This window comes from Idiotropiscis lumnitzeri, chromosome 21 (genome assembly GCF_059441095.1).
Source record: "Idiotropiscis lumnitzeri isolate Australia: NSW breed Sydney's pygmy pipehorse chromosome 21, RoL_Ilum_1.0, whole genome shotgun sequence".
Taxonomy (NCBI): domain Eukaryota; kingdom Metazoa; phylum Chordata; class Actinopteri; order Syngnathiformes; family Syngnathidae; genus Idiotropiscis; species Idiotropiscis lumnitzeri.
The window spans coordinates 3,554,224-3,577,500 of record NC_142411.1 but is presented as its reverse complement, the minus strand read 5'-3'; the positions used below and the strand labels follow the sequence as shown (position 1 = coordinate 3,577,500).

The following is a 23,277-nucleotide window of genomic DNA, read 5'->3' as shown; positions in this document are numbered from 1 at the left end:
AGAACTATGAAGAGGTACTTGCATCGTAAACAATTGATTTTTTTTTATTGTTAATTTTTATTATAATACAAAGATGACACCATGTCACTGCTTTTAGCACTAGTCCAATCTTCCTTAACCACAAAACTGTTGTGTTCTCACACTGCATGTGATAATGAGCCTAGAGTGATCATGCTGGGAATTGTCCCCCCTGCACACACATGGCGCACAATCATGTGGCCAGCTCGCAAAAGACATGATGGATAACTTTTGTAGAACTTCCAACCTTTTATCGATTAGATCCGATAGAAAGGAGCGCACGCGTTACTCATGGAAATTTGTTTGATAGGCTACATACATTCCCAACATGAGCACAACGGCGCTCTCTTTTCCTGCCATGCTCACCTCCACTAGCAGTCAACATGGAATTTACAATAGCTGGTTAAATCAGTCAAAAATATGTAGTGTTGCATTTAGTTTTGTACATACTTTATTGTTATTGGGGAACTGTATTTTGCAGCTTAATTTTGACCGCCAATTTAATCTGGACCTGTTTTGAGCAAAGCTTCGTAGTGCCCACCAAGTCTTAGGCTGACACCTACTGGATGAACTGTGTCATAACTAGTGTCTGCTTGACTGCCGTTGGCAAGGCTTGAATTTTTTTTTCCCCTTTTTTTTTTTTATTCAGATTGCCAAGGTGGAGAAACTGAAGCCTCTGGAGGTGGAGCTGCGGCGACTGGAGGACCTCTCGGAGTCCATCGTCAACGACTTTGCTTACATGAAGAAGCGAGAGGAGGAGATGAGGGACACCAATGGTAAATTCATCGTAGCGCGGTGAGCAGTGATTCCCAACCGCTGAGACGTGCTCGTGGGAGATTATCCGGTTTTATCTGAATTGGCGACATGGTGACAGGCTGACCATGAAGGCACCACCGTTAATTTAGGATGCAGGATGCATGATGGCGTCAAGGCAATACTTTAGTGTTAACATGGATATGTGAAGTTTTTGTGGTGTGCGGGGAGATTTTTTTTTTTGTTCCCCCGTGTGAAATGCGTGCCTCGGCTCAGTAACGGTTGGGAAACACTGCGATTGAACAAAAACGGCACTTCTGCCTGCTTGCAAATGACACGCTGCCCACCGCGCCGTGCTTGCCTCCCACAGAGTCCACCAACACGCGCGTGCTGTACTTCAGCATCTTCTCCATGTGCTGCCTCATCGGGCTGGCCACGTGGCAGGTGTTCTACCTGCGCCGCTTCTTCAAGGCCAAGAAGCTGATCGAGTAGAAGGAGAAGAGCCAGCGTTCTTCGTCATCCGGCTTGGCAGACACGTCCGAACATCCTTCCTTCTGGGACGGCAAGGGAAGTTTTAGGTGGGGGTAGGGGGGGGGGGTGTTTCTCTAAGGTCGTCCTCTCAAATTCTATTTTTTCAAAGATGTCAGACAAACACGTAAACTTTTTTTTTGGGGGGGTTAACACAATTACTTGGCCTGCTTTGTTTTGCGGTTTGTAACATGACAAACGCTGTAGGGAGAGATGCGCCGCGTGTCTGTCTGCACTGTTTCCTATGTTCCAGATGCCCACCAACAAAGCACTCGTTTTATCTTTTTTGTTTGTTTGTTTGTTTTGTGAGCGATCGTACCACAAGAATGTTGCTGAGGGAGACCCTCTTAATCAAGTGAAGGCTATTTGAACGTGTGCTTTTGTTTGTTACGTCGCTCTTAGTGTCAAGTCGCAACATTCGCTTCCATGTTTGTCATGCGTTTTCTTTTTGTTTTCATACTGTAAAAGCCCCTGCCCACAAATCACATGTACGCGTTTCTTTTTTGGGGGAATGGGTTTGTCACTGTAACATTGTCCTTTTTAATTTAGGTTACCACGTTTGAACTATTGCATGTTATAATTCAGTCAAAAATGGCAACAACTTGCATGAGAGAGCCGCATTTGTAAAACAGCCTGAATGAGGAGTTAGTTGAGCCACCCGATTTGTACTCGAGGCCAACTCGCCAAGCATTTACACTTAACCGAATTGAACATTTGACAACAAGCAACTCTTCCCAATTTCTTGTACTTGCCAATCCATCCAATGATTATTTTTAGGTTGTTTATTCCTCTCGCTTTGGGGAAACTTGGGAGGCGTGGTTACATGGGCTTATGGGAGGTTTGCTTCTGATCTTGTAAGGGTTATTAATTATAACTGCATCTGCCGTGGGGATTTTTTTTTTTTTTTAACAGCGACTGTGCATTGTGCACAATCAGTTTTTATGTTGACTGGTGCATTTTGTAAATTTGTGTTGGGCTTTTATTCAATAAAATATTGGATGGATTTATGTAATTTGCTGTGTGGACTGCATACAAACGAGTGACGGCATTGGAAATGGTAGAATACACGTTTATGAAATATTTAAATTTTACCAAAACACCCAGAACAATATATAAACAAAATCAGACCCCTAAGCTGAAATGTTACTTTTTGAACCGTTTCTTCAATAAGAAAGTTTGACGAAATCGGCACGTGTGAAAAATGCATCAAATTTTAGCTGTCCGTTATGTAAATGCCAGTTGATGCATTTCGGATCATAACACGGCTAAACATCTTGCATTTCAACTGGAAAACAATCAATTGGGATACGTCAACAGCAACCGTTAATGAGAATAAACTTGACGTAAAGTTGACAGTTAATCGGTCCATGAACGCATCATAACCGAACCTGCGTAAGAATGATGCAACTGAAGCGCTAGCAAGATCTCAACCAATCAGAATCTTCTGTAGTCACTGTCACCCGGATGCACATACGAAACACTTCCTGGTTTGAAATGGCCGTTTTACCAACGCTTAAAAAACTCACCAGATAACTAATTGTAATTTTGTTCTTTCTTTGGGACAACAAGTTGCATTTCTAGCCACAATGCCGGGCGGGGATAAAGAAACGGAGCTGACCGAGCGAGTCGAGGCCTTTTTGTCCGATTTGAAACGAGGCGGGAGCGGCACCGGACCTCTGCGCGGCTCGGCGGAGACAGCCCGAGAAACGACCTCGTTGCTCCGAAGGATCACGTCGCAGGCTCGCTGGAGCAGCGCAGGTGCGGCGCGCTCGAAATGGGAAGCCGTCTGAGAAAAATTACCCCTGAAATCTTGTTTACTAGTGCGTTTGTTTACTTTCACTAGTAACCCAGAGCAGTAGCGTAATGACCGTCTTACTAGTAACGTCATTACCACTTCTGAATAACATTTATTCGCACGAGTGGAATATCAACATTTTATTTGTGAGGCCAAACGTCTTGTTGACGTCCGTGCTACTAGTACTACGAGTGAAGTGCTAGATATTAACTAGTATAATGTAATGATTTGTTTATATGGAAGGTTGTTTAAGATTCACGCAACTTTATTTGCAGAGAATTTACACAGCACGAACAAGGTAAAATATAAACCACAGTAAATTGGCACAGATAGACAAATGCAACATTCCTTTCCAATCAAAATATACACAAAGACCTCGCCACATTTGCATTTGGCGTACAGGAGGTTCAGTTTTATGAGGTGTGAAGCTGTTTGGTGATAAGCAAGAACATGTAAACAAAGGAAAGACGCTGCTGACTCAAAGAGGCCTCTTTAAACTACTGTAATTATTATCTAGATGAAAAAGGATAGATGGGTGAATATACTTTCCATTGGAAGGAGCGAAACGTGATGGTGTTTATTATGAATATCTCAGGCGACCTCATGGAAATCATCCGGAAGGAGGGCCGGCGGATGGTCGCTGCACAACCGTCAGAAACCACCGTGGGGAACATGATCAGACGTGTGCTCAAAATTATCAGAGAGGAGTATGCGAGGCAAGTCACCTGTATGGAAAAATCACTTTTTAATGGCTTGTGTAGTGTTAGATGAGCCACCAGAGTTCTTGTAATCTCACATAATTGACATAATTCGTAAATGACCTCCCATCTCATTTTTGTATTTGACATTTACGGGGATCGTAATCCTCCGCTTCGGGTCTGCAGGTCGCGGGGCAGCAGCGAGGAGCTGGACCAGCAGGAATCTCTCCACAAACTGCTGACAACCGGAGCGCTCAGCGAGGAAAACTTCCGGCAGCATTTTGCTCCCCTCAAAGCAAACGTCATCGAGGCCATCAACGAGCTGCTGACGGAGTTGGGTCAGTCCCCTTCTACGATTCCGCATGACAGTGACCGTATGATCTTGTTGCTGAGAAGCAAATTAATAATCCTGTCATATTTTTGGGGCACCAATATACAGAAAACAGTTGAGCACACACACAAAAAAAAACCTCAAACATTTCTCAGTTTGGTGTATTCAAAAGTTTACAGAAAATGAACTTAAAGTTAAAAGTGCATTTTTGGTTCAACCAGACTTTTCCCCTAAAATTGCTTCCTCCAGACGGGACGACGGACAACATTTCCATGCAGGCGCTGGAGCACATCCACTCCAACGAGGTCATCATGACCATCGGCCGCTCTCGCACCGTTGAGGCCTTCCTCAAGGACGCCGCGCGCAAACGCAAGTTCCACGTCATTGTCGCCGAGTGTGCGCCCTTCTGCCAGGCAAGTCACACTTAAATCGCTGAAAATAATATATTTAAAAAATAAAATGGAGCCTAAAATTGGAAGCTACACAATAGAGGCCCTGAAATATGCAAACTTAAAAAAAAGTCCCACATATTTGGTTCAGGGACACAAAATGGCCACCAGCCTGTCAGAAGCTGGCATCGAAACGACGGTGATCGCAGACGCCGCCATATTTGCGGTCATTTCTCGCGTCAATAAGGTAAGTGACAGACCCCCGACGACTTTGCGACGCCATCAGCGAGAGGACAACGCCTTCCTTCCGCCTGTCAGGTGATCATCGGGACGCAGACGGTCCTCGCGAACGGAGGGCTGAGGGCCGTCAACGGGACGCACACGCTGGCGCTGGCGGCCAAGCACCACTCCACGCCGCTCATCGTCTGCACGCCCATGTTCAAGCTGTCGCCTCAGGTGAGCGCACGACACGTTTTCCGCACACGCACACCCTCAAGCTGACCCCCCCAACTTAATTGCAGTTCCCAAATGAGGAGAACACCTTCCATAAGTTTGTCTCCCCCCATGAAGTGCTTCCATTCACTGAAGGTAAATTGTCGCGCACGGGATCACGCGCCAGTGTAGCGTGCCCGCAAAATGAACACCCAAACATTGACGGTGAACAATTTGCGTCTTAGGGGAGATCCTGTCCAAGGTGAACGCGCACTGTCCCGTGTTCGACTACGTCCCGCCGGAGCTCATCACCCTCTTCATCTCCAACTTCGGCGGACACGCGCCGTCGTACATCTACCGCCTCATGAGCGAGCTCTACCACCCCGAGGATCATGAATTGTAATTGGTCCAAAAAAAAAAAAGACATGAAACAAGCCACCTGTTTGTGTTGTCTGTTTTTGCCGAGACGCTCTCAACTTTTGGATCGAAGAAAAATATTTTTATGAAAGATGTTTTTAAAAAAGTAAATTAATTTGTGTACATAAAAATTAAAAATGTTTTAAATATTGAATTTAAATGAAATATCCTCGTCAATGCACGAGTTTGTGAAGTTGTGTGTGTGGTCGACCAGAAGGAGGCGCTGCAGTACAGGCAGTCAAATATCTTGAATAAGATACTTGATGGGAAAAGCCATTACTGTACAGAATTTCTGCACACGGTACTAGTCGAATAACTACGTTAATATTGAGGCAAAGCTGTACTAGTCGACCTCTGTGCGCTGGCAGCACTAGTGAAGATGGTAATTGTTAGATTGTTACTAGCAGTAGGACAAGTGCGTGGTATGCCTCACTAATAATGTATTTCTACTAGTGTTGAATTCAATGAAATGTCTGACAAGTTATGGCAAATAGCGTACTACTTGAATAGTTCAACTAGTAGAACGATTTCACGTTACTAGTGAAATGATGCGCCATTAAAGAACGGTGTATCCGATAATCGATCAAGAGGTACCAATCTTTGCAATCATCCCTTCCACTTGTTACACGTTTTCAAATTTAAACTCGATTATAATTCACAGGAACCAACAAGTGGTGCTATTTTATTTGTTTTTCGCACTTGTAACCTTCTGGATGACACTCTCGCCTGTCGCGTAACTAAGCACCGCCCCTCCTGCCGCGTAAGCACCGCCCACCCGCCCGGTCGCCGTCAACAACACCGCAGTCGATTTTCTCCCGTAGCATCGTCTGCTAAGCAAGAAGCTAACTATGATTCGCCATATTCGCTAACCAAAAACGAGTCACTCGACCACATTTTCGCCCTTTTTTGGGGGGGGGGCTTCCCCGTCGACGGCGATAACCAACACCGAGCCGAAGCGGCGAAGGGGGCTCATTCGAGCCCGTGTGGCCGCAGCTGGAGGCAGCGAGCCCTGGGTGAGCATCTTGGCGAGGCGGCGCTAGCAGTCCGAGCTAGCTAGCTAGCTAACTAGCTAGCTGGATGGATGGATGACAGTTGACTCGCTTCAACGCCCCTCAACAACTGCGACTCGCGTATTTACTCCACCGGACAATGATTCGTCTATGACACTAAAGAGTGGTGAGTCAATTCCAGTCTTCTTTCGTTGCTTAATTATGTCACAGTCATGTATTTTGGAGGCGTTTTAATCGCCGAGCCGAGAACAGCAGCAGCAGCTGTTCGCAAGCCACGCCTGGGCCATTTAAAGACATTTGTTGACATCGCTGTTTTGCTGCTATAATTGTCACGTTATATTCACCTACTATTTTTTTTGTGTGTGTCTGTTTCAGAGAGGGATCTGAAGGGCCGCTTGGTTCTGTGTGTCCATACTTTATTTGTCTCAGGCAAGGTGGGAGCATCGCGGATTTGCTTATCGCACACTTTTTGCTGATGCCAATTTGGACCTGCCAATATGATGCCGGTAGGTGTGACCTCACCTGTCATCATTTGTGCTTATCCATGGAAAGCCATCTGAGATTTTATTTGAAAATTTGACAAGTGTAAGTTCATGTACTAGTTTGCACTTTGTCCTTACTAGTAGAACGGCACGGCAAGGACGCACTAATGGAAGACAATGTGTCCTACAGCATCGTTTTTTGCTGACTGGAATACAGAGATTTTGCTGCGCTACTAGACACAAATAGGATGCATGTATCACGCACTAGTAACCTGCCCACTAGTAGTTTGGCCTCCAAAGCAATGTCTTACCAGTATCCCAATGTTGTCCTACATGTGTGCATAGAAATGTCGTAAAGAAGTAAACCGGTTTGACCAAAATGGGCTAAATTTATCGCATAATCTACTTGCGGGCACTGTATTAAATTCTTCCTGTTGAACCCTTTCAGAATTATCTATCTTCCAGTACCTTTTCATCAGCCTTGCTTATCTGAAGGGGAAAAAAAATAACAAATGAGGTTTTCCATAGTGTTGTCGTTGCACAATTCAGAACTGAAGACTCCTTTTGGCGTTCAGGTGAAGCGTGAGTCCCATTACGTTGATTTGACTTTTTGTGAATTATCGTGACGTGAATGACTGAGAATCTACTCAGACATATCACGGGACCAAAGAACACAATACGCAAATGGGAGCAGCGCTTTGTCCTATTGTTAACCTTTGTGCTGAACAATACCGGGATGAATTGTGGGAATGGAGCTGGTCTCTCCCTGCAGGGACGCCAACCTGCAACGTGTAAACTGAGCATGGAAATGTTTCAATGAACGCCATTGCCTCTGCCACGGGTTGGCTTATTTATGTTTCCTTTTTTTTCATGCGACGTACTTGAAATAATCAGTTCCAAGTTGTTTTGTCTGTACAGGATGTCTTCGGTGTGTGTTCAGTTCTGACCTAGAATGTTTTGAGGTTACAAAGTAGTTGGCGCAAGCAAAAAATATTTATCATGTGGAATTAGAAGGCACACTCACTCACTGCTGGCTCGACTGTTTTTCCATTTGTGTGTTTTGCTTGCAAATATTTACAATATTTTAGACCCGAATGCGGACGTGCGCCATAAAAACGGATGTATGGATATGACCAATTATTAATATTCGTCAGGGAATTCGGTGCGGACTTTTGCATTGGTCGGAATTAGTGGCGGAATCTTCCCAGGGAAGCCGAGCGTGCGTGTCCCCCCCCCCCCCCCGCTGGACATTTGCACCCCGTGGCGCCACCACGCTATCAAGTCGACGAGTCAGTGGAGCAGATAGCGGCGCCTGCGCTGGCTGCCTTGCGTGATGGCCGCAGCCAATGGGACGCCAGAACATCCACTGCGGGCCTCTGTTGTAAAGGGCGACTTTGGAGCCGAGCAAATTGTCAGGCGGCGTTAAGCTCATGCCGCCGAGCTGCGGTTAGCGCGATTTAGCGCCATCGTTAGCACTGCAATGTCCAGTTTGTCATCGGCGGGCTTCCACCGTGGCATTTAAAAAATTTTTTTTTTATTTATCGTATGCTATTAGATGTTTGACATGGTTAATGTTCAAGCCGGCTTGATTCCCAACCGCCCACGTTTTTTTTTTGCATTATGCCTGTGACTTCCTCTCTGGCAACCTCTATTGCACATTAGTCATCTCTCATCAAAGCGACACCTGCTTTTAATTTTTTAATTTTTTTTTATTCTAAAGATTGTGGATGACAGGTCCCAGAAGGGTTTGCGTTTCTGCGCTCTGCACAGAAGAAGAAACTAAATAATGTATACATCGGTTATCAGAATGTGATGTTCGAATTTAGCGACGATCTTGACAAATAATCTTTGCACGCTACCAACGTTACTTGGAAGTTTTTTATTTAATTAATGTTCATGACCTGAAAATGTTTCTTTTCATCAGATAATTACCGTGATTCTGACTTGGATCAATGAAAAAGATGATCCCGACTTTGATATTTGACCCGAAAAAATTCTGATAATCAATTACTTGAATGATTATAAAAAAAAAAAATTACGGAGTTAAACTCGTCAATAGCACTGAACAGCGACGGCGTCAAACTTAAAACGCGACCCAAGGTGACGAAATCCCCTCCTTACCAAACACTTTTGATCGCGTCTACTCTCTCTCTACTCTCTCGCTCTCGCTCTCTCTCTCTCTTCCTCAGTGTATTTGTTGCCCCCCTCTCACATAGCCGATGCTTTTTCCTCCCAAGTCTCCTCTGCGGCACGGGCGCATCGCCGTGACTTCCCCGACGCGTGCCGGGCGATGGCTTAAGCGTGGCCCGTCGTGGCGGCGGTCGACCATGAAGCGCTTCGTGAGCATGGTTTTGCGCAGCCTGCTCAGCGTGTCCAAGGACAACCCCGTCTGGGCCAAGGAGCGCCAGCGGCTGCCAAAGCGGGAGATCAGACGAAAAAGGAGGGCGCTCCGAAGAGCCAGAAGCGCCGGCAGACGCAACTTAGTGCGGGCGGTTGGTATCCGGCCAGCGCTCACTCGGAGCGAGCGATTTTTGGGCTTGTTGAGTCAACCACGTGTCCGGATTCTGATGGCACCATCGTTTATTTGTTTGGGTACAACTTGTCATTGCTGTCGAGTGTCTCTTTGGAAACTTTGAGAGAATTGCAGTTTAGCAGGACATCATCATGCCCCTTTTTTTTTTTTTTAATTTTCGTAAGTTATCGAGTTTATCGGATCCAATCGTTTCGGATTAAAAGCCGTCCGCTGGAAAATGTCAGCCATGCGTCACTTTGAGTGCGAGAAATTCCTCCGGCGGAAATTTATAGGTCGCTTTGATTTTTCTTTGTGTTCTCTGACCGTGATATACGCTGGCGCTGTGTCGTCGCACTCGCTCAAAGCTCCGCCTCAAGTCGCGTTTTCCGCTATCAAATCTTAAAATGTTTGCTCTCATGTTGTGTGACGTACTCACGCGTGACCAACGCTGATTATCGCCACCAATAATTGCGAGTGTCCTCGTCGTACGATGAGTAGTCGAAGCAATAAGCACTGCGAGCTCTTAGCATGTCCGCTAACTAAACGCACGTTGGCGATCGCCGAGTCGGTCTGTCTTGACCAAACGCACACGAGAGTTTGCCAAATGTTGCACAGGGTTAGCGTTTTTGATTTTCGACCCCAACTGAAAAGAAAAATAATGTTTTCGGGTCATCCGACAATCTTTTGCAAATCTTTGGGCGGTGTTTCGTGTACTTTGACCCTTCATCTTGGACCTCACTGCCTGATAGACGCACGTTCAAAGGGCGTTTGAGTTCCCTTCCTAGTCCGAGATGGACGATATTGCAACTACGGTTACGTGTTGTCAATGTTCTCACAAAAAAGGGGCGTCGGCTCACAAACCTTCCTTGCTATGATGAGGAACAGAAGCGCACAGACTTCAAACTGTGAATGTTGAAGCTCTCATCATAGTGAGGGGCTGCGGCATGCACAGACACGAGTCGCTGACATGCCACAAGTGTTGTTGTTGCTCTTGCTGTGTGTGTGTGTGTGTGTGAAGCTATTTCAGATGTGGGGGAAGGGATCCGGCAAACAGCAAAACCGGCATAAGTGCAAACCAAAATGCCGTCAAATAAAATAAGACAAGTTGTAGTCTCACTAATCAAACTGGAACAGGAAGTTGCTAGTCGATTTTGTGTTTTATTTGCATTTCGGGGTGTATGCCAAATGTTTTTATTCGAGTTGCCGTGATCCCGATCCAGTCAACGGAAGTTGGCGTCTGTTCATGATTTTCAGCTGATTGTTATCTGGCATTAAAGATTGTCACATGATCACGGAACATGAAAAGGCCTCCGTGCTTAACTGTTGATGCCCTTGAAGTGTTTTTTGTTCAAATTCTGTCATTCGAACGTTACTGTGAAACTTGCGAAATAGAAAGCCCCCTGTTGGTAGAGACTGGTGTTGCACAAGGATCTCGACTAGGTCCACGGGTTTTTACATGATGCTCTTCATAAATGTTTCGATTACTTGCTGCACAAGGACCTTTCTTAATTCGGCGTTTCGCAGACTAGTTGATGTGGAAATTTGTCGCCTGCACCCCGCAATGAAATCCAAAATCCCTTTATTGTCATTGTAGAGTGTGCAACGAGATGAGAGAGCTCCCCTCTCCGGTTCTCCTTCCGTGTGCGCAAAAAACAATCAGGGCGCTTTTTCGACCTCGTGTCCTTGTCCCCCTCAGATGATATTGACGGTGTACCTCAGCGACGGGGAGCAGGCCCTGACGGAGGTGCCCATCACCCCCGAGACCACGTGCCGCGATGTGGTCGAGTTCTGCAAAGAGCCGGGCGAAAGCGGCTGCCACCTGGCTGAGGTCTGGCGAGGCAACGGTGAGACGTTTGTTTTGATTCTCTGTTTGAAGACACGCGCACTGTATGGTGGCGGTTGAACGTCAACTCAACTCGGTGGACGCAGCGTATCGGGCTCGATATAGCGGATAGGAAGTGCTTCCGAACACGACCAAGGTCTTTTGGCATCCCGGGCTCACTCATGTGGATTCTTGACTTTCACCCGGCCTTTAGCTTTCCTGGCTAATCTTTCGACACGCCATCCAAGTGCGCCTGCCAGAGCGGAGAAAAATCCATAATGATTCACCCATGAATTAAAAACCAAGTCAAAGACCCCCCCCCCCCCTCCTCCTCCAAACAGAAGAAATTTGAGCTAATCCTCTTAAACGGACAAACTTGGACATCTGAGAGGGATTACGTGCCGTTACACTGCACAGCGCTGTCACAACGCATTCCTCGCAAACAATTTGCTTCCGTCGCCGCGCTGACGCACCGGGTGATATCAGCATTTTTTTTTTCGCCGAGGGGCCACTCCTCTGTTGAAAGCAGCCCAGCCAAATGGGGGCTTAATCGGGCTTGGTGCCTGACAAAGCATGTCTCTCTCTCTCTCTCTCTCTCTCTCTCTCTCTGTCTCTGTCTCTCTCTCTCTCTCAAAAGAAAAAATTCGTAAACCTCTTTGTCTCTTGTACATCCAAACATCAAGTTCTCAATATCAGACGGCCCACTTGTTTATTTTCAATCGCTGCTCTTGTCACTCAAGTGATTTATTTGTTAGTTGTGATACGCTGACCTCAGCAAATCATGCCCACACGCCACCGCCGTGGAATTTGTAACTGACCAGGGCGTGTTAACGTATGCAGAAGCCATTTTGGGCGTTTATTCAATCTCCGTCCTATCCTGATGGACGTCCACGTTTTGCGCTTTTGTCTTCCCGAGTGCGGCCCAACTAACAACTGTAAAAGATTTTCACTTTTCGGTGGCGTGTTTGTTGTGTCTGCAGAGCGAGCCATCCCGTTTGAGCACATGATGTACGAACATCTCCAGAAATGGGGCCCGCGCAAGCAGGAGGTCAAGTTCTTCCTGCGGCACGAAGATTCGCCGACCGAGAGCAGCGATCAGGGTAAGCGCTTTTTTTTTTTTTTTTTTTAGGCCCCGCCTCCTCCTTTCCCGGTCTGGATGCGAGGCTCATCAGGGAATTCCTCCTGCGTGTTCGTTGACATCTGCTCGCCGTTGCCTGTGTAGTTTTGAATAATATATTCCTGTCTTGGCGTCAGGCTTTTCCCATTTTGGGAGGAAAAGTCCGAAGTTAGTCAACATTGCTTGTCCGTGTTCGTGCGTCCCTCGTGTCACGTGCGATCTCATCAGTGTCTCGTCAAACAGACGGGGCTCGTTGAGCGTGAGTGTTTTGTGTGCACCCCGCTTGCGTTCTTCCCGACTCACCGCCGATGGTGACTGTGCCTGCGCAGGGAGTCAGCAGTCCCAGGATCAAACGGGTCGGAGGAGCGGCAACGCTGGAGAGAAGCACAACGAGAACGGGGTGAGATTCTGCTTAGGTTCTTGCCTCTTGACTCGTGCAAAAATCATCCCAAGCTTTCTTTTGAACTTTTGAACCTTTTCCACCAAAATCAATTTATTTTCCGGGCTGCAGATTGGAAAAAGGAAACATTCCTTGGTGTTATGTTACTAGAATTGTTTTGCTTCCCTAAATTCTAATGCGTTCCTTTAATTGGGTTACTTTTGAAAAGCGTAACCCCCCCCCCCCCTGTCAGGTGTAAACATTCTGTGCTTGTTAAGCCGCAGCTCGAGGCTGCTGCGCGCGTGCGTCTACGTGTATGCGCTCGTAGATGTCCGATAAGAGCAGCCTCTGGCACGGCGTCCTCTCTTGCTCCCCGGCTCGGAACATCTGTCCCACATTTCACAATAGGAAAAGTGATGCGGTCCAGGAATTGAAAGTAATTCGTCCTGCGGGCTAAAGGGAAGCACTGCGGAGAAAGAAGCCAATGGGTTTGATTTCCCGCTCCCAAAAATGCACTCAAGCTATGGATTTGGCATCGCCCCAAAAAAAAAAAAAAATCTAAAAATCTGCCTTTTGGCTCGACGGCTCTGAGAAAGCAACGACTCCACTCTCTTGACCTCCTAAGTGGTGAGGTTAAATTGCGTCCAGGTTCCCTCGCAAATATTCGATTTAAGGGATTATATCTGCCGGCCTGCGGGATGACATAACAGCCCCCTAAGAGGATCATTGCTTTGGGATTCGGCGCCGACTTCCGGGCCGTTGTCTGCGACAAGCGGAGCACGCCGCCCTTGTAAAGCCTCGCAAAGTGGCTCAGGGGGAACGTGGCCAGAATATTTAAATATTCGTTTCACGCCGTCGACCGGATAAACGACAATCTCCAAGAGTCATTTCTTTGAGGAACACAAGTGCGTCGGCATGGTTTTCAATAAGTGCCAGGGTTGGAATTACATGGTCGGGATCAGTCGGGTGGTTCTCCCATCTCCGTCGCTGTCTGGGAACGAGAGGAGGGGGGGGGGGTAGTCGGCGTCTCCCTCGGGGGAATCGACACCGATGCAGTGTCGCCTCAGCGCCTCTCGGAGCGAGGCCGAGTCAGCCTCCCCCGCTTCGCCTCGTTTGAGTCACCTCATTTCTCTCCTCTGGGAGTCCTCCGAGATTTAAATGCCTTCACAGTTGGCAGGAAGGGATTCCGCCCAAGTGTCGAAAAAAATTTAGATTTAACACTAACCTAGTGTTAGCACAATCAACTCCACAGACCCCTTCAAATTCTCGTGATCAAAAATTAATGTTACACACAAAGCTTAAATCACAGCATTCCAAAATGGCTTCTTATGTAAGTTCCCATTAGCTTCCTTTTTTTATTTGATTTTTTGTTTTGGCACATATTTTGCCCGTAATATGCGTTTGTGTATTGCCCCAATGACTTGAGTTCAACACGGTCCTTTGTGCGTTTGCGTGCAGGTCGGGAATCAGCGCGTGGAGCTGACGCTTTCCGAGCTGCAGGAGATGGCCACGCGGCAGCAGCAGCAGATTGAGGCTCAGCAGCAGATGCTCGTCGCCAAGGTAGCGCCGATGCAATCTTTAAACGCTCAAGAAATGTTTGATTGGAGCGTCTCATCCATCATGAAAAAAAAAATTTTAAAAAACAACCACACACTCGCTGGCTTTGCGTGAGCCGTCTTCTTAAAATTTTAATGAAATCGTCTTGTTTTCCGTGTGAAATGATGACGAGTTCTTTTCATTTGTTTTATTTTGTTTTAAATTTGTGCTTATTTAAGAACAAAGGTATGTTAACATACCAGTGCCCCGACTTAAGAGTTTTTTGACGACTGAGCTTTTTGTAAAGTAATCGTCGTCATTTTTCTCATACATGTTGCAGAAATGCGTCTGAATGAAGGCAAGCGTCTTTCGTTTTGGAGCAAACGTGGCTTCAAACCTCTCTGCCGTGACCTCGTACTCGGTCACACGTTAGGCAACAAGCGAGGTGGGACGCAGCGTGAGTCACCGTGCTGGTATTGTCCCGTCGCGCACTCCTCGTGACACGTGCGCATTGCTCTGCTTATTTAGACGTGGACGGTTTGGAGGGTGCGAAAAGTGCGTCTTAATTAGACTTGATCAAATATGAGCGACCTCGCAATGTTATAGAAAAGATTTTTTTTTTGTCGTGCATTCTCACCGCTTGTGGCCCGTCAATCAGTCACGCGAGCCGAAGCCCACCCATGCAAATACCGCCTGAAAAGTGCACCCCCCCCCGTCTTCTCAAAGCCCCGCAGTCATTTGGAAACCTGGGCCTGTCGCTTCCTATTTTCGTGCTGATAAGTGGAGCACTTCTCAGTTGGATGGAGAGATGAAGTCATTTGACCTGCCTCAGCCTTCGCGCAGCCTCGTGCACAGCCTCGCCTTTAATTGCGTTGCGTTCAGTTTTTGACGGGGGGCTCACTTGCCTAAGGTGGAAATCCCGCATGCTTTAAACACTAAACTAAAATTGGGATTTCAAACTAGGGATAAGGATTTCAGTCTCGAGTTAAGGCTTTGGAAGTTGGGTTTCCAATTTGCGCGTCTCCCCGCTCGCAGGAGCAGCGTCTGCGCTACCTCAAGCAGCAGGAGCGGCGTCAGCAGCAGACGGCCACCGAGAGCGAGAAGCTGCAGCGGCTGAAGGAGCGCGTCGAGAGCCAGGAGGCCAAGCTCAAGAAGATCCGCGCCATGCGGGGCCAGGTGGACTACAGCAAGGTCATCAACGGCAACCTGTGTACGTATATCTTTCGAGAACGATTTCCAACCCGATCCGATTGACCTGAAAGGTGTGTTTCATGGTCGATTTGGCCCCTTCGGTCCTCATCCAGCGGTCGAGATCGAGCAGGTGAGCGGACTGTTCCAGGAGAAGCAGGCCGAGCTGCAGGCGGCCGTGCTGCGGGTGGAGCAGCTCAGTTTGCAGCTGGAGGACCTGCGCCGGGGCAAGCTCAACGGTATCCAGACCACGCTGGGCGGCCAAGTGACCGGCGCTGCTGCGCTGGAGCTCCGGAAGCTCTACCAGGAGCTCCAGGTACTGAACTGGGGTTGAGGGGCAGCCGTGATGGCCGGGACCGGCGCGGAGATAAACCGGCCGTTCGGGGGAAATGATTCCCAAAGGCCACCATGCCCTTGGTGACTCCTGTTGGAGCTCCGCTAGCATAAAGTGGGAAGCGGCGGTTCACGCTCATCAACGCTGACGTGTCACCTTCTCAGATCCGCAACAAACTGAACCAGGAGCAGAACAGCAAACTTCAGCAGCAGAAGGAGCTCCTCAACAAGCGCAACATGGAGGTGACGCTCATGGACAAGCGCATCAGCGAGCTGCGGGAGCGCCTCTACAAGAAAAAAGCTGAGGCACGTCAAAAAGAGAACCTCCCTGTAAGGCTAGAAGCGCTCAACACATCTCAAAGTCTCTTACAAATGTCCGCCAGAACACCTGAATATTATTTCAACAGATCGAGATTCTTCATTTCCCCATTCTTGCGATTTTATATTCGGCATATCTCCTCCTCCAGCTCAACAGGGCCAACGGGCCGCCCTCCCCGCAGCCGGCCGCCGGCACGCTCGGCCGCGTGGCCGCCGTGGGTCCCTACATCCAAGTTCCCGTGCCGAGCCGACAGGACACGGGTTACGCCTTGCCGCCCGAACCGCTCAAGCCACAAACTCTGAGTGTCAACAACCAAGCCAATCAAGGCCGTGCCAAATCAGGTTCGTGCAAGAACAAACTTTGAAGCGCTTTAGTTCTCAAAATATGGCAGTCGAGTAGTCATACACATGTGGCCATCTCTCTTTTAATGAAAGCGAACCCCACAATACTAGTTCGTAGTACGAAAGAAGAATTGACTGAAAATGAGAAATTCAGACGTCGGTCGATGTTCTGATTGGTCGAAAGAAAGATGACACCGCAGTTGAAAGCAAATTATACGAAAGTGAGACCGCAATTGGGGAGCTTCTGCGACAACTTATTTTGGACAGATGAGACAAAACTTCACCACAACTCTATTTTGGAAAAAAGAACACTGTCCCTACTGTGAAACATGGAGGAGGCTTGGTTAACTTCTGGGGTTGCTTCTCCTCAATGTACATTTCATTCGGTACACCAACACCGTTTGATGTTCTTTCAGGCCTCTGACAGGAAAATTCTTATTTTGGTTCTCAGTGCAGGTGTTCCTAATGAAATGGCCAGTGAGTGTATAAATAGCCCCCGTGTCATTTAACTCCTTTGCATGACCAACTGTTTCCCTCCTTTGCCCAACGAGCTGTTTGATGTTTCCCACCTTTTCTTGAATCCCGTGCTTTCCTTCCTCCTTTCTAACTCGGCTCTCTTCCTGTGTGTTGTTGTTGTCGTCGTCGTCTACACTGTGACTTTCCGCCCCTCCTTCCACTTTTTTCCTCTCCTCTCCTCTCATGTACTCGTCGTCCGTGGTGGTGGTGTGCGATGTTTCTGTCTCGCGGGGCGTGGGGCGGACGCTCGCAGACGGTGGCGCGCCAAAGCCCCCTGGCGGCCCCTGGAAGGTGTCTGATTTAGACATCGTCGTGGACCCGCTGCCCCCGCCCCTTCCGGAGTCTCACCCGGGCCCGGGGGCTTCCACTGGCTCTGACGGCACGTCCCGTGAGTGCGCAGTGGGCGTGGCACCTCGTCAAGCCTCGCTTAGCTTTACCTTCCCGCTCAGCCATCTTAACCATTTGCTACCAACCGATCCTCCAAAGTTGATTGCTCAATATTCACCCTGCCTAACCCGTTTTGATCATTTCGGATTTCTTGCACCATAACGACCTCATCTTCGTACGTAAAGAGTTTCAAGCTTGCATGTGCAGTTTTGGCAACTCAGTTGTTTTGCTTCAATGTTACCTCGGCCGTTTGATTAGTGATCACGTCAAAGTTGCATGTCAATCTTGAAACACTTTGACGTGCAAATGTTGGTTGTCGTTGATGCCGTGTGCTCTTTTTTTTTTTAGAATCGCAAGACAATTCACTGAGTTTGTTTTGTAATCGTCCACAGCGACAAGCTTGTTTTTTTTTTCCTACTAATTTTGCTTGCCTGATTTATTTATTTATTTTTTTAATTCATTCCATTTGGCTCCAGTGACCACACAGCTTTTGTTTGCCGAGTATTTTACATGACGTGTAAAAACTTGTTGATGGTAAATCTTCATGAGACACTCCGAATAAAATGTTCGGGCTCACAGCCAAATTTTAATTTCTCACTTGTCGGTCGAATGAAGGTTACCTCATGTTTTCTTCACATTTGAACTATAATCCAAACTTGCTCTACCTTGTGTAAAAAGTCCGTCACATTATTTCAGTTATTTTTTTTTTGTCACTGTCGCACAATTCTTATTGTTTCTGTGTTTGATTTTTTTCTTCCCCATAACACTTGAGTTTCCCAGCCTTCAAATGCACTACATGCATTTTAGTTTTCTTTTCATATTTTTTACCCCTTTTTTTTTATTTGTATTTTATTGCTTCTCCCATCTGTATTTCCTTGTTCTATTTTTAAAATATTTCTTTATTTACAATTTGTAATTATCTGTAATTTATTTAGATTTAATTTACAAGTTTATTGGTTTGTATTACTCCATTCGCATTGGGTACCGCCCGTCCGCTATGCGATGAAAGACACGCATCTTCGTGAAATATTAAAATGTTAATGCATCCTTTATCGTGTTATTTTGAGCCATTCATGTATTGAACTTTATTAATATTATTTTATGTTGCTTTCCTTATTAACCACCTGAATGCATTTGATGTGCCATTTCAAACGCCCTCTAGTGGTCATTACAAAAGTTATTTGCGCATCAGGTATTGACTTGCTTATGTCTTGCTTGTTTTTCTTTAGCCAGTGACGCTGGTTGGCCTCCCGTGGGTAAGATGGGCGCGTCCCTAAAACCTCCTGAGAGAAGAGACTCGGATACGCAGGCTAAGACCCCCCCCTCCGGCCCCCCTGCCGCTTCAAGTGCCGAAAAGGTCAGCGTGCTTTCTTCTAATCCTCTTAAACGTGTAAAAGGATGAGCGCCGGCTTGTTTTCCAGCTCCCAGTGTGAAGTCACAGCGATGACGTCTGAATGTGTTGTTGCAGGTGCAAGACTCCAAAATGGCCGCGTCGTCCCCTTCCATATCCAAACCGCAACCGCCGCCGTACGGTTCGCACCTCACTTCGGCCAACTCGGCCAGCTCTTTGGAGCGTCGCAAGGATGCGCCGCCCCCTCTGCCCCCGCCTCGCCAGCTTCCGAACCCCCCGGCGCCCGCTTGGCCCCGCATGCTACCCACCAGCGGTTCTTCCTCGCAGCAGATCCAACAGCGGATCTCGGTGCCTCCAAGTCCCACCTTCCAGCCCCACCTGCCGCTCTTCCCACCCGGAATGAGCGAGCGGCTGGACCACCCGCCGGCCGTGGCCGTGCGCCCCTTCGTTCCGGACAGAGGGTCACGGCCCCAGTCGCCCAGGAAGGGCCCAGCCACCATGAACTCCAGCTCCATCTATCACATGTACCTCCAGCAGGCGGCGCCAAAGAGTCAGCCACTCAAACCTGCACTCAAAGCAGGTAAAGAGAATCAATCTGTTTACAGTGACCTACCTTCTATTGCGAAAGATGGTCAGAAAAAAATGTATAACATCACTTTGAGGAAAATAGAATCCCTCACCTCATGTTGCATGTTGTATTTGATTTTTTTTTTATAACAATAACTCTCTCCACACTTGGGTTCTAGTCTATGGGAAGCCTGTCCTCCCGCCCAACTCAACACCCCCTTCACCCCTCCCTTTCGTCCCGGCGGGAGGGGCCTTCCCGTTGCTCCAGGGTCCCCCCGGCAGCGGCGAGGATATGCTGGACGGCGACGTGGAGGATCACGATGGCCTGCGCCACATGGAGCCCTCGGCGCCTCCCCCCAGCGTGGAGAACATCCCCCGTCCGCTCAGCCCCACCAAGCTCACGCCAATGGTACACTCCCCGATGCGCTACCAAAGCGATGCCGACCTGGAGGTGCTCCGCAAAAAGCTGGCCAACGCGCCGAGACCCCTCAAGAAGCGCAGCTCCATCACGGAACCGGAGGGCCCGAGTGGACCCAACATCCAGAAACTTCTCTATCAGAGATTCAACACGTTAGCCGGCAACATCGAAGGAAGTGCCGGGTCGGGGGGTGGCAACGGCGCCGGCAACGGAACGCCGTTTTATCAACCGGCAAATCCTCCCGGCTCGCTGGGTTGCGACCCGGTTGCAGACACAGACAATGGCAACCTTCCCTCAGATATCTTGCCCCCGCCGCCGCCGCCCGAGTCGGAGGAGCAGGGCTCCGAGGCTTCATTTGTGGACCCAAATGACAACCAGCCGCTGCCTCCGCCTCCTGAAGGACTTTTGGACCCCGCTGAGGAGGAAGGACCAGAAGACGACGACGACGACAACAACAACAATGTGGAAAGCTCCGAGGCTTTGATGCCCAGCCCCGTACTCGAGGTGACGTCTCCGGAGGAGAGCGGTATTGTGCTGACCCAGCCATCGGTGAGTCGTGCCTATGCAACTTGTGGAACACTAGAACTCTTGCGGTATTCCACACGGCTCTTTTCTCAGTACGTGAACATTTTTTTTTCTCTCCTCCTCCCCTAAGCGCACAAACCTGAAGAAGCCAGAGTCTGAGCGCACCGGCCACGGCTTCCGGGTGAAATTCAACCCTCTGGCTCTCCTGCTCGATGCCTCGTTGGAGGGCGAGTTTGACCTGGTCCAGAGGATCATCTATGAGGTGCGTTTGCGAACAGCCTTTGCATAATGAGTAGCGGCTTCCATTTTACCGTCCCCCTTCCTCGGTTCCAGGTGGAGAATCCCAGCACACCCAACGACGAGGGCATCACCCCGTTGCATAACGCCGTCTGCGCCGGACACCACCACATTGTCAAGTTCCTGCTGGATTTTGGCGTCAACGTCAATGCAGCTGACAGCGATGGATGGTAAGCCCCGCGCCCCCCCCCCCACACACACACGACGACGCACACCACACGATCAGCTCACTATAATGTTGTTGTGCTTTTTTGCAAACAGGACTCCACTGCACTGCGCGGCCTCGTGCAACAGCGTGCACCTGTGCAAGTTGTTGGTGGAGTCAGGGGCCGCCATCTTTGCCAGCACGATCAGCGACGTGGAGACGGCCGCAGATAAGTGTGAGGAGATGGAGGAGGGCTACATCCAGTGCTCCCAGTTCCTATACGGTGACTATCTCTATTTCATGTTCAGGTTGCATTCCAAATCGCCAAAATCTCCCCAAATGGGTTGCTAGCATTCATTCTTGTCTTCCTTTTCCGGTTGTAGGTGTTCAGGAAAAGATGGGCGTCATGAACAAGGGCACGGTGTACGCCCTGTGGAACTATGAGGCTCAGAACCAGGACGAGCTGTCCTTCGGTGAGGGCGACGCCGTCACCATCCTGCGGCGGCAGGATGACAGCGAGACGGAGTGGTGGTGGGCGCAGCTCGAGGACACCGAGGGCTACGTGCCGCGCAACCTGCTGGGGGTACCAACATTTCAAATTGCTTCCAGGGCTGGGCGATTCATCGAGCTTTCATTTCAAACGTATTTGTCGGGACCATTTCTGCCTTAATGACTTCTGACCCCTCTAGCGACCATGCTGGGGGGAAATTTTTAAGATGGTTTCACCCAGCCCTAATTTTTGAACACCACAAGTGACTTTAAAATAATTTGCTCATTTTTTTTTATTTTTCTTTCCCCCCCGCAGCTCTACCCTCGGATCAAACCTCGCCAGCGCACCTTGGCGTAGCGTCACACTCCTCCGACAAAGAGCAGAGAACAAATGAGCCTCATCGATCTTCTCCTGTTGGCCATTTTCTTCCCTGGCCCTCTTGCCATTTATTTACACACACACACACACACACACCCCAGGATAGACAAGCACTCCAAATGAGGGAAACCCCATAGTCACTTTGAACCCGTCACTCTCGCGTTGCCCTCGTTACACAGTGCAACCCTTTCCTTCTTCTCTTCAGCCATCTTTTCTCCCCTCGTGTGGTCAGTAGGAGTCTACGGAGCAACAATCACAATGCCATGTTGCTGATGTGATGTTTAATTTTTTTTTTTTTTTAAGTTGACCCCAAACCCTTTTGTGAAGAATGAACCCAAATATTTTTTTATGTGTTTTCAACCACCAAAAATTGCAATAGGTAGTTTATATGTTTCAAAGTTTTGTGGGTATTCTGTAAAAAAAATAAAATAAATTAAAATAGTTTTATGCAGCAGATAAGAACGAAGGCAAGGTCATCAGCAACAGCACTACTTGCCAAAAGTTACAAATATTGGGCTTGGTCTCCATCTCCAGATGAACCTAAAATGCCAAACTTCTTCATGTTTGCATTATCTTCCCAAACTCTAAAAAGCCATGAATGTTTAACATTTAACGGTTTTCTCTAAAAATGTACTTCTTGAGGCAACGTAAGGACGCGCATCTACTACTCCGTTGTGAAATTAACGTCAAGAAGGGCTAGTGAGGGGGAAAAAAATGCTCGTCAAGAACAAAGCCATTGAGCAAGAAACCTGATGACTGGAAGTGTCACAGAAAGGCATCCTGAAAATTTTTTTTGTGAGTAGTGTCTATTGAGAGTATTTAATGCTACTCAAACCGAGTTGATTTGATTGGAAATCAAATTTGGCGTTCCCGATGGTCACCGAGACGTTTTTCCTATTCATCCAAATGCATCCAGGCCTCTCATTTCGTCGCGTCACCCGTTGGTAGTGTTCTCACCGTGGCCGTGGCAAGCCTTTCAATCTCAGGAGCAACACGGTGCTGCTGATGACACTCTAGTGTTCCTATTTTTATGATCACCAAATCTCACAGGAGCGTCAAACCAAACATGTTCATAAAAAAAAAAAAAGTCAATCGGCTATTTTTATGAGAGAGTAATCTTTCCATTCATGCATTACCTTCCCGTGCATGTACATTGTCGTACATGCGTGTTAGTCCAAACTCCAATGTGTGTTTTTCATCCCCGAGCGTGCGAGTGGCCCAGGGCTTCGTCTTGAATTCCAGAAGTGTACATAATGCAAGGAGGCGTGTCCTACGATTGTGTGCTTGCTGAAGGGACGAGGTGGGCTTTCTCTTAATAACGCTGTACTGGACACGAATACAAAATCTGTAAATGTGAACAATAAAAGTGAAGCTCTGGCATGACTTTGTTGTGGTTTTGCTTGTGGAGCGCCAACAGAACGCAGTTCACGTATGTGCCATCAGGGGGCGCACAAGGCTCGATGATTTTCTTTTTGTTTTGTTTGTTTTAATCCAATGTAAATTCCATCTTGTTGCACGTTAACCACTTTACTAACCATGTTTCATTTTGAAGTAATCTTTAACTGACAAAAATGCATTCACAAATCATAAAGTAAACGTTTAAAAAAATGACAGCCTTTGTTAGTGTACGTTTTAAAAAAATAAAATATGGAATGAATATTAATTTATAGTTTTAGGTATTAACAACTCAGCTTTAAAAATGCATTTATATTAATTTATTTAAACTCAAAGGCCCTTTGGAAGCGCACGCGTCCCTAATGACTGAACTGTTTCCATTGGACTTGCTTGTGATCCTGGTTGGCG

General features: G+C 47.8%; 3 protein-coding genes across 8 annotated transcripts in view; all 3 read left to right on the top strand.

Moving 5' to 3' along the window:
- The window catches only part of tmed10 (transmembrane p24 trafficking protein 10), a 2,622-nt gene extending 1,263 nt beyond the window's left edge, over positions 1-1,359 (top strand). The window contains exons 3-5 of the mRNA XM_088286825.1: positions 1-14; positions 668-794; positions 1,142-1,359. The exon at positions 1-14 is cut by the window's left edge and continues 60 nt beyond it. Of these exons, the coding sequence (XP_088142951.1) occupies positions 1-14; positions 668-794; positions 1,142-1,263 (263 nt within the window). The 3' untranslated portion in view covers positions 1,264-1,359. The remainder of the gene's footprint in view (positions 15-667; positions 795-1,141) is intronic.
- A 1,359-nt stretch (positions 1,360-2,718) lies between these two features.
- Positions 2,719-5,382, top strand: eif2b2 (eukaryotic translation initiation factor 2B, subunit 2 beta). Its single transcript, XM_088286451.1, has 8 exons — positions 2,719-3,057; positions 3,690-3,810; positions 3,979-4,130; positions 4,373-4,536; positions 4,664-4,759; positions 4,831-4,968; positions 5,034-5,100; positions 5,190-5,382. Exons 1-8 carry the CDS (start codon positions 2,886-2,888, stop codon positions 5,345-5,347), a joined length of 1,068 nt encoding a protein of 355 aa, XP_088142577.1. The 5' UTR covers positions 2,719-2,885; the 3' UTR covers positions 5,348-5,382.
- Positions 5,383-6,131: 749 nt separating this feature from the next.
- Positions 6,132-22,854, top strand: ppp1r13bb (protein phosphatase 1, regulatory subunit 13Bb). 6 transcript variants are annotated; one of them, XM_088286266.1, is made up of 19 exons: positions 6,132-6,537; positions 6,747-6,877; positions 11,062-11,209; positions 12,168-12,287; positions 12,634-12,704; positions 14,142-14,243; positions 15,255-15,429; positions 15,524-15,723; positions 15,906-16,046; positions 16,208-16,400; positions 17,170-17,304; positions 18,533-18,660; positions 18,772-19,234; positions 19,401-20,188; positions 20,295-20,426; positions 20,498-20,631; positions 20,723-20,889; positions 20,990-21,189; positions 21,412-22,854. In XM_088286266.1, exons 2-19 carry the CDS (start codon positions 6,869-6,871, stop codon positions 21,451-21,453), a joined length of 3,348 nt encoding a protein of 1,115 aa, XP_088142392.1. In that variant the 5' UTR covers positions 6,132-6,537; positions 6,747-6,868; the 3' UTR covers positions 21,454-22,854. The 6 variants fall into 6 exon arrangements, with proteins under 6 accessions (XP_088142392.1, XP_088142389.1, XP_088142391.1 ...); XM_088286263.1 differs by having other exon boundaries at positions 15,906-16,070; XM_088286265.1 differs by lacking the exon at positions 17,170-17,304 and having other exon boundaries at positions 15,906-16,070.
- Positions 22,855-23,277: the final 423 nt, after the last annotated feature.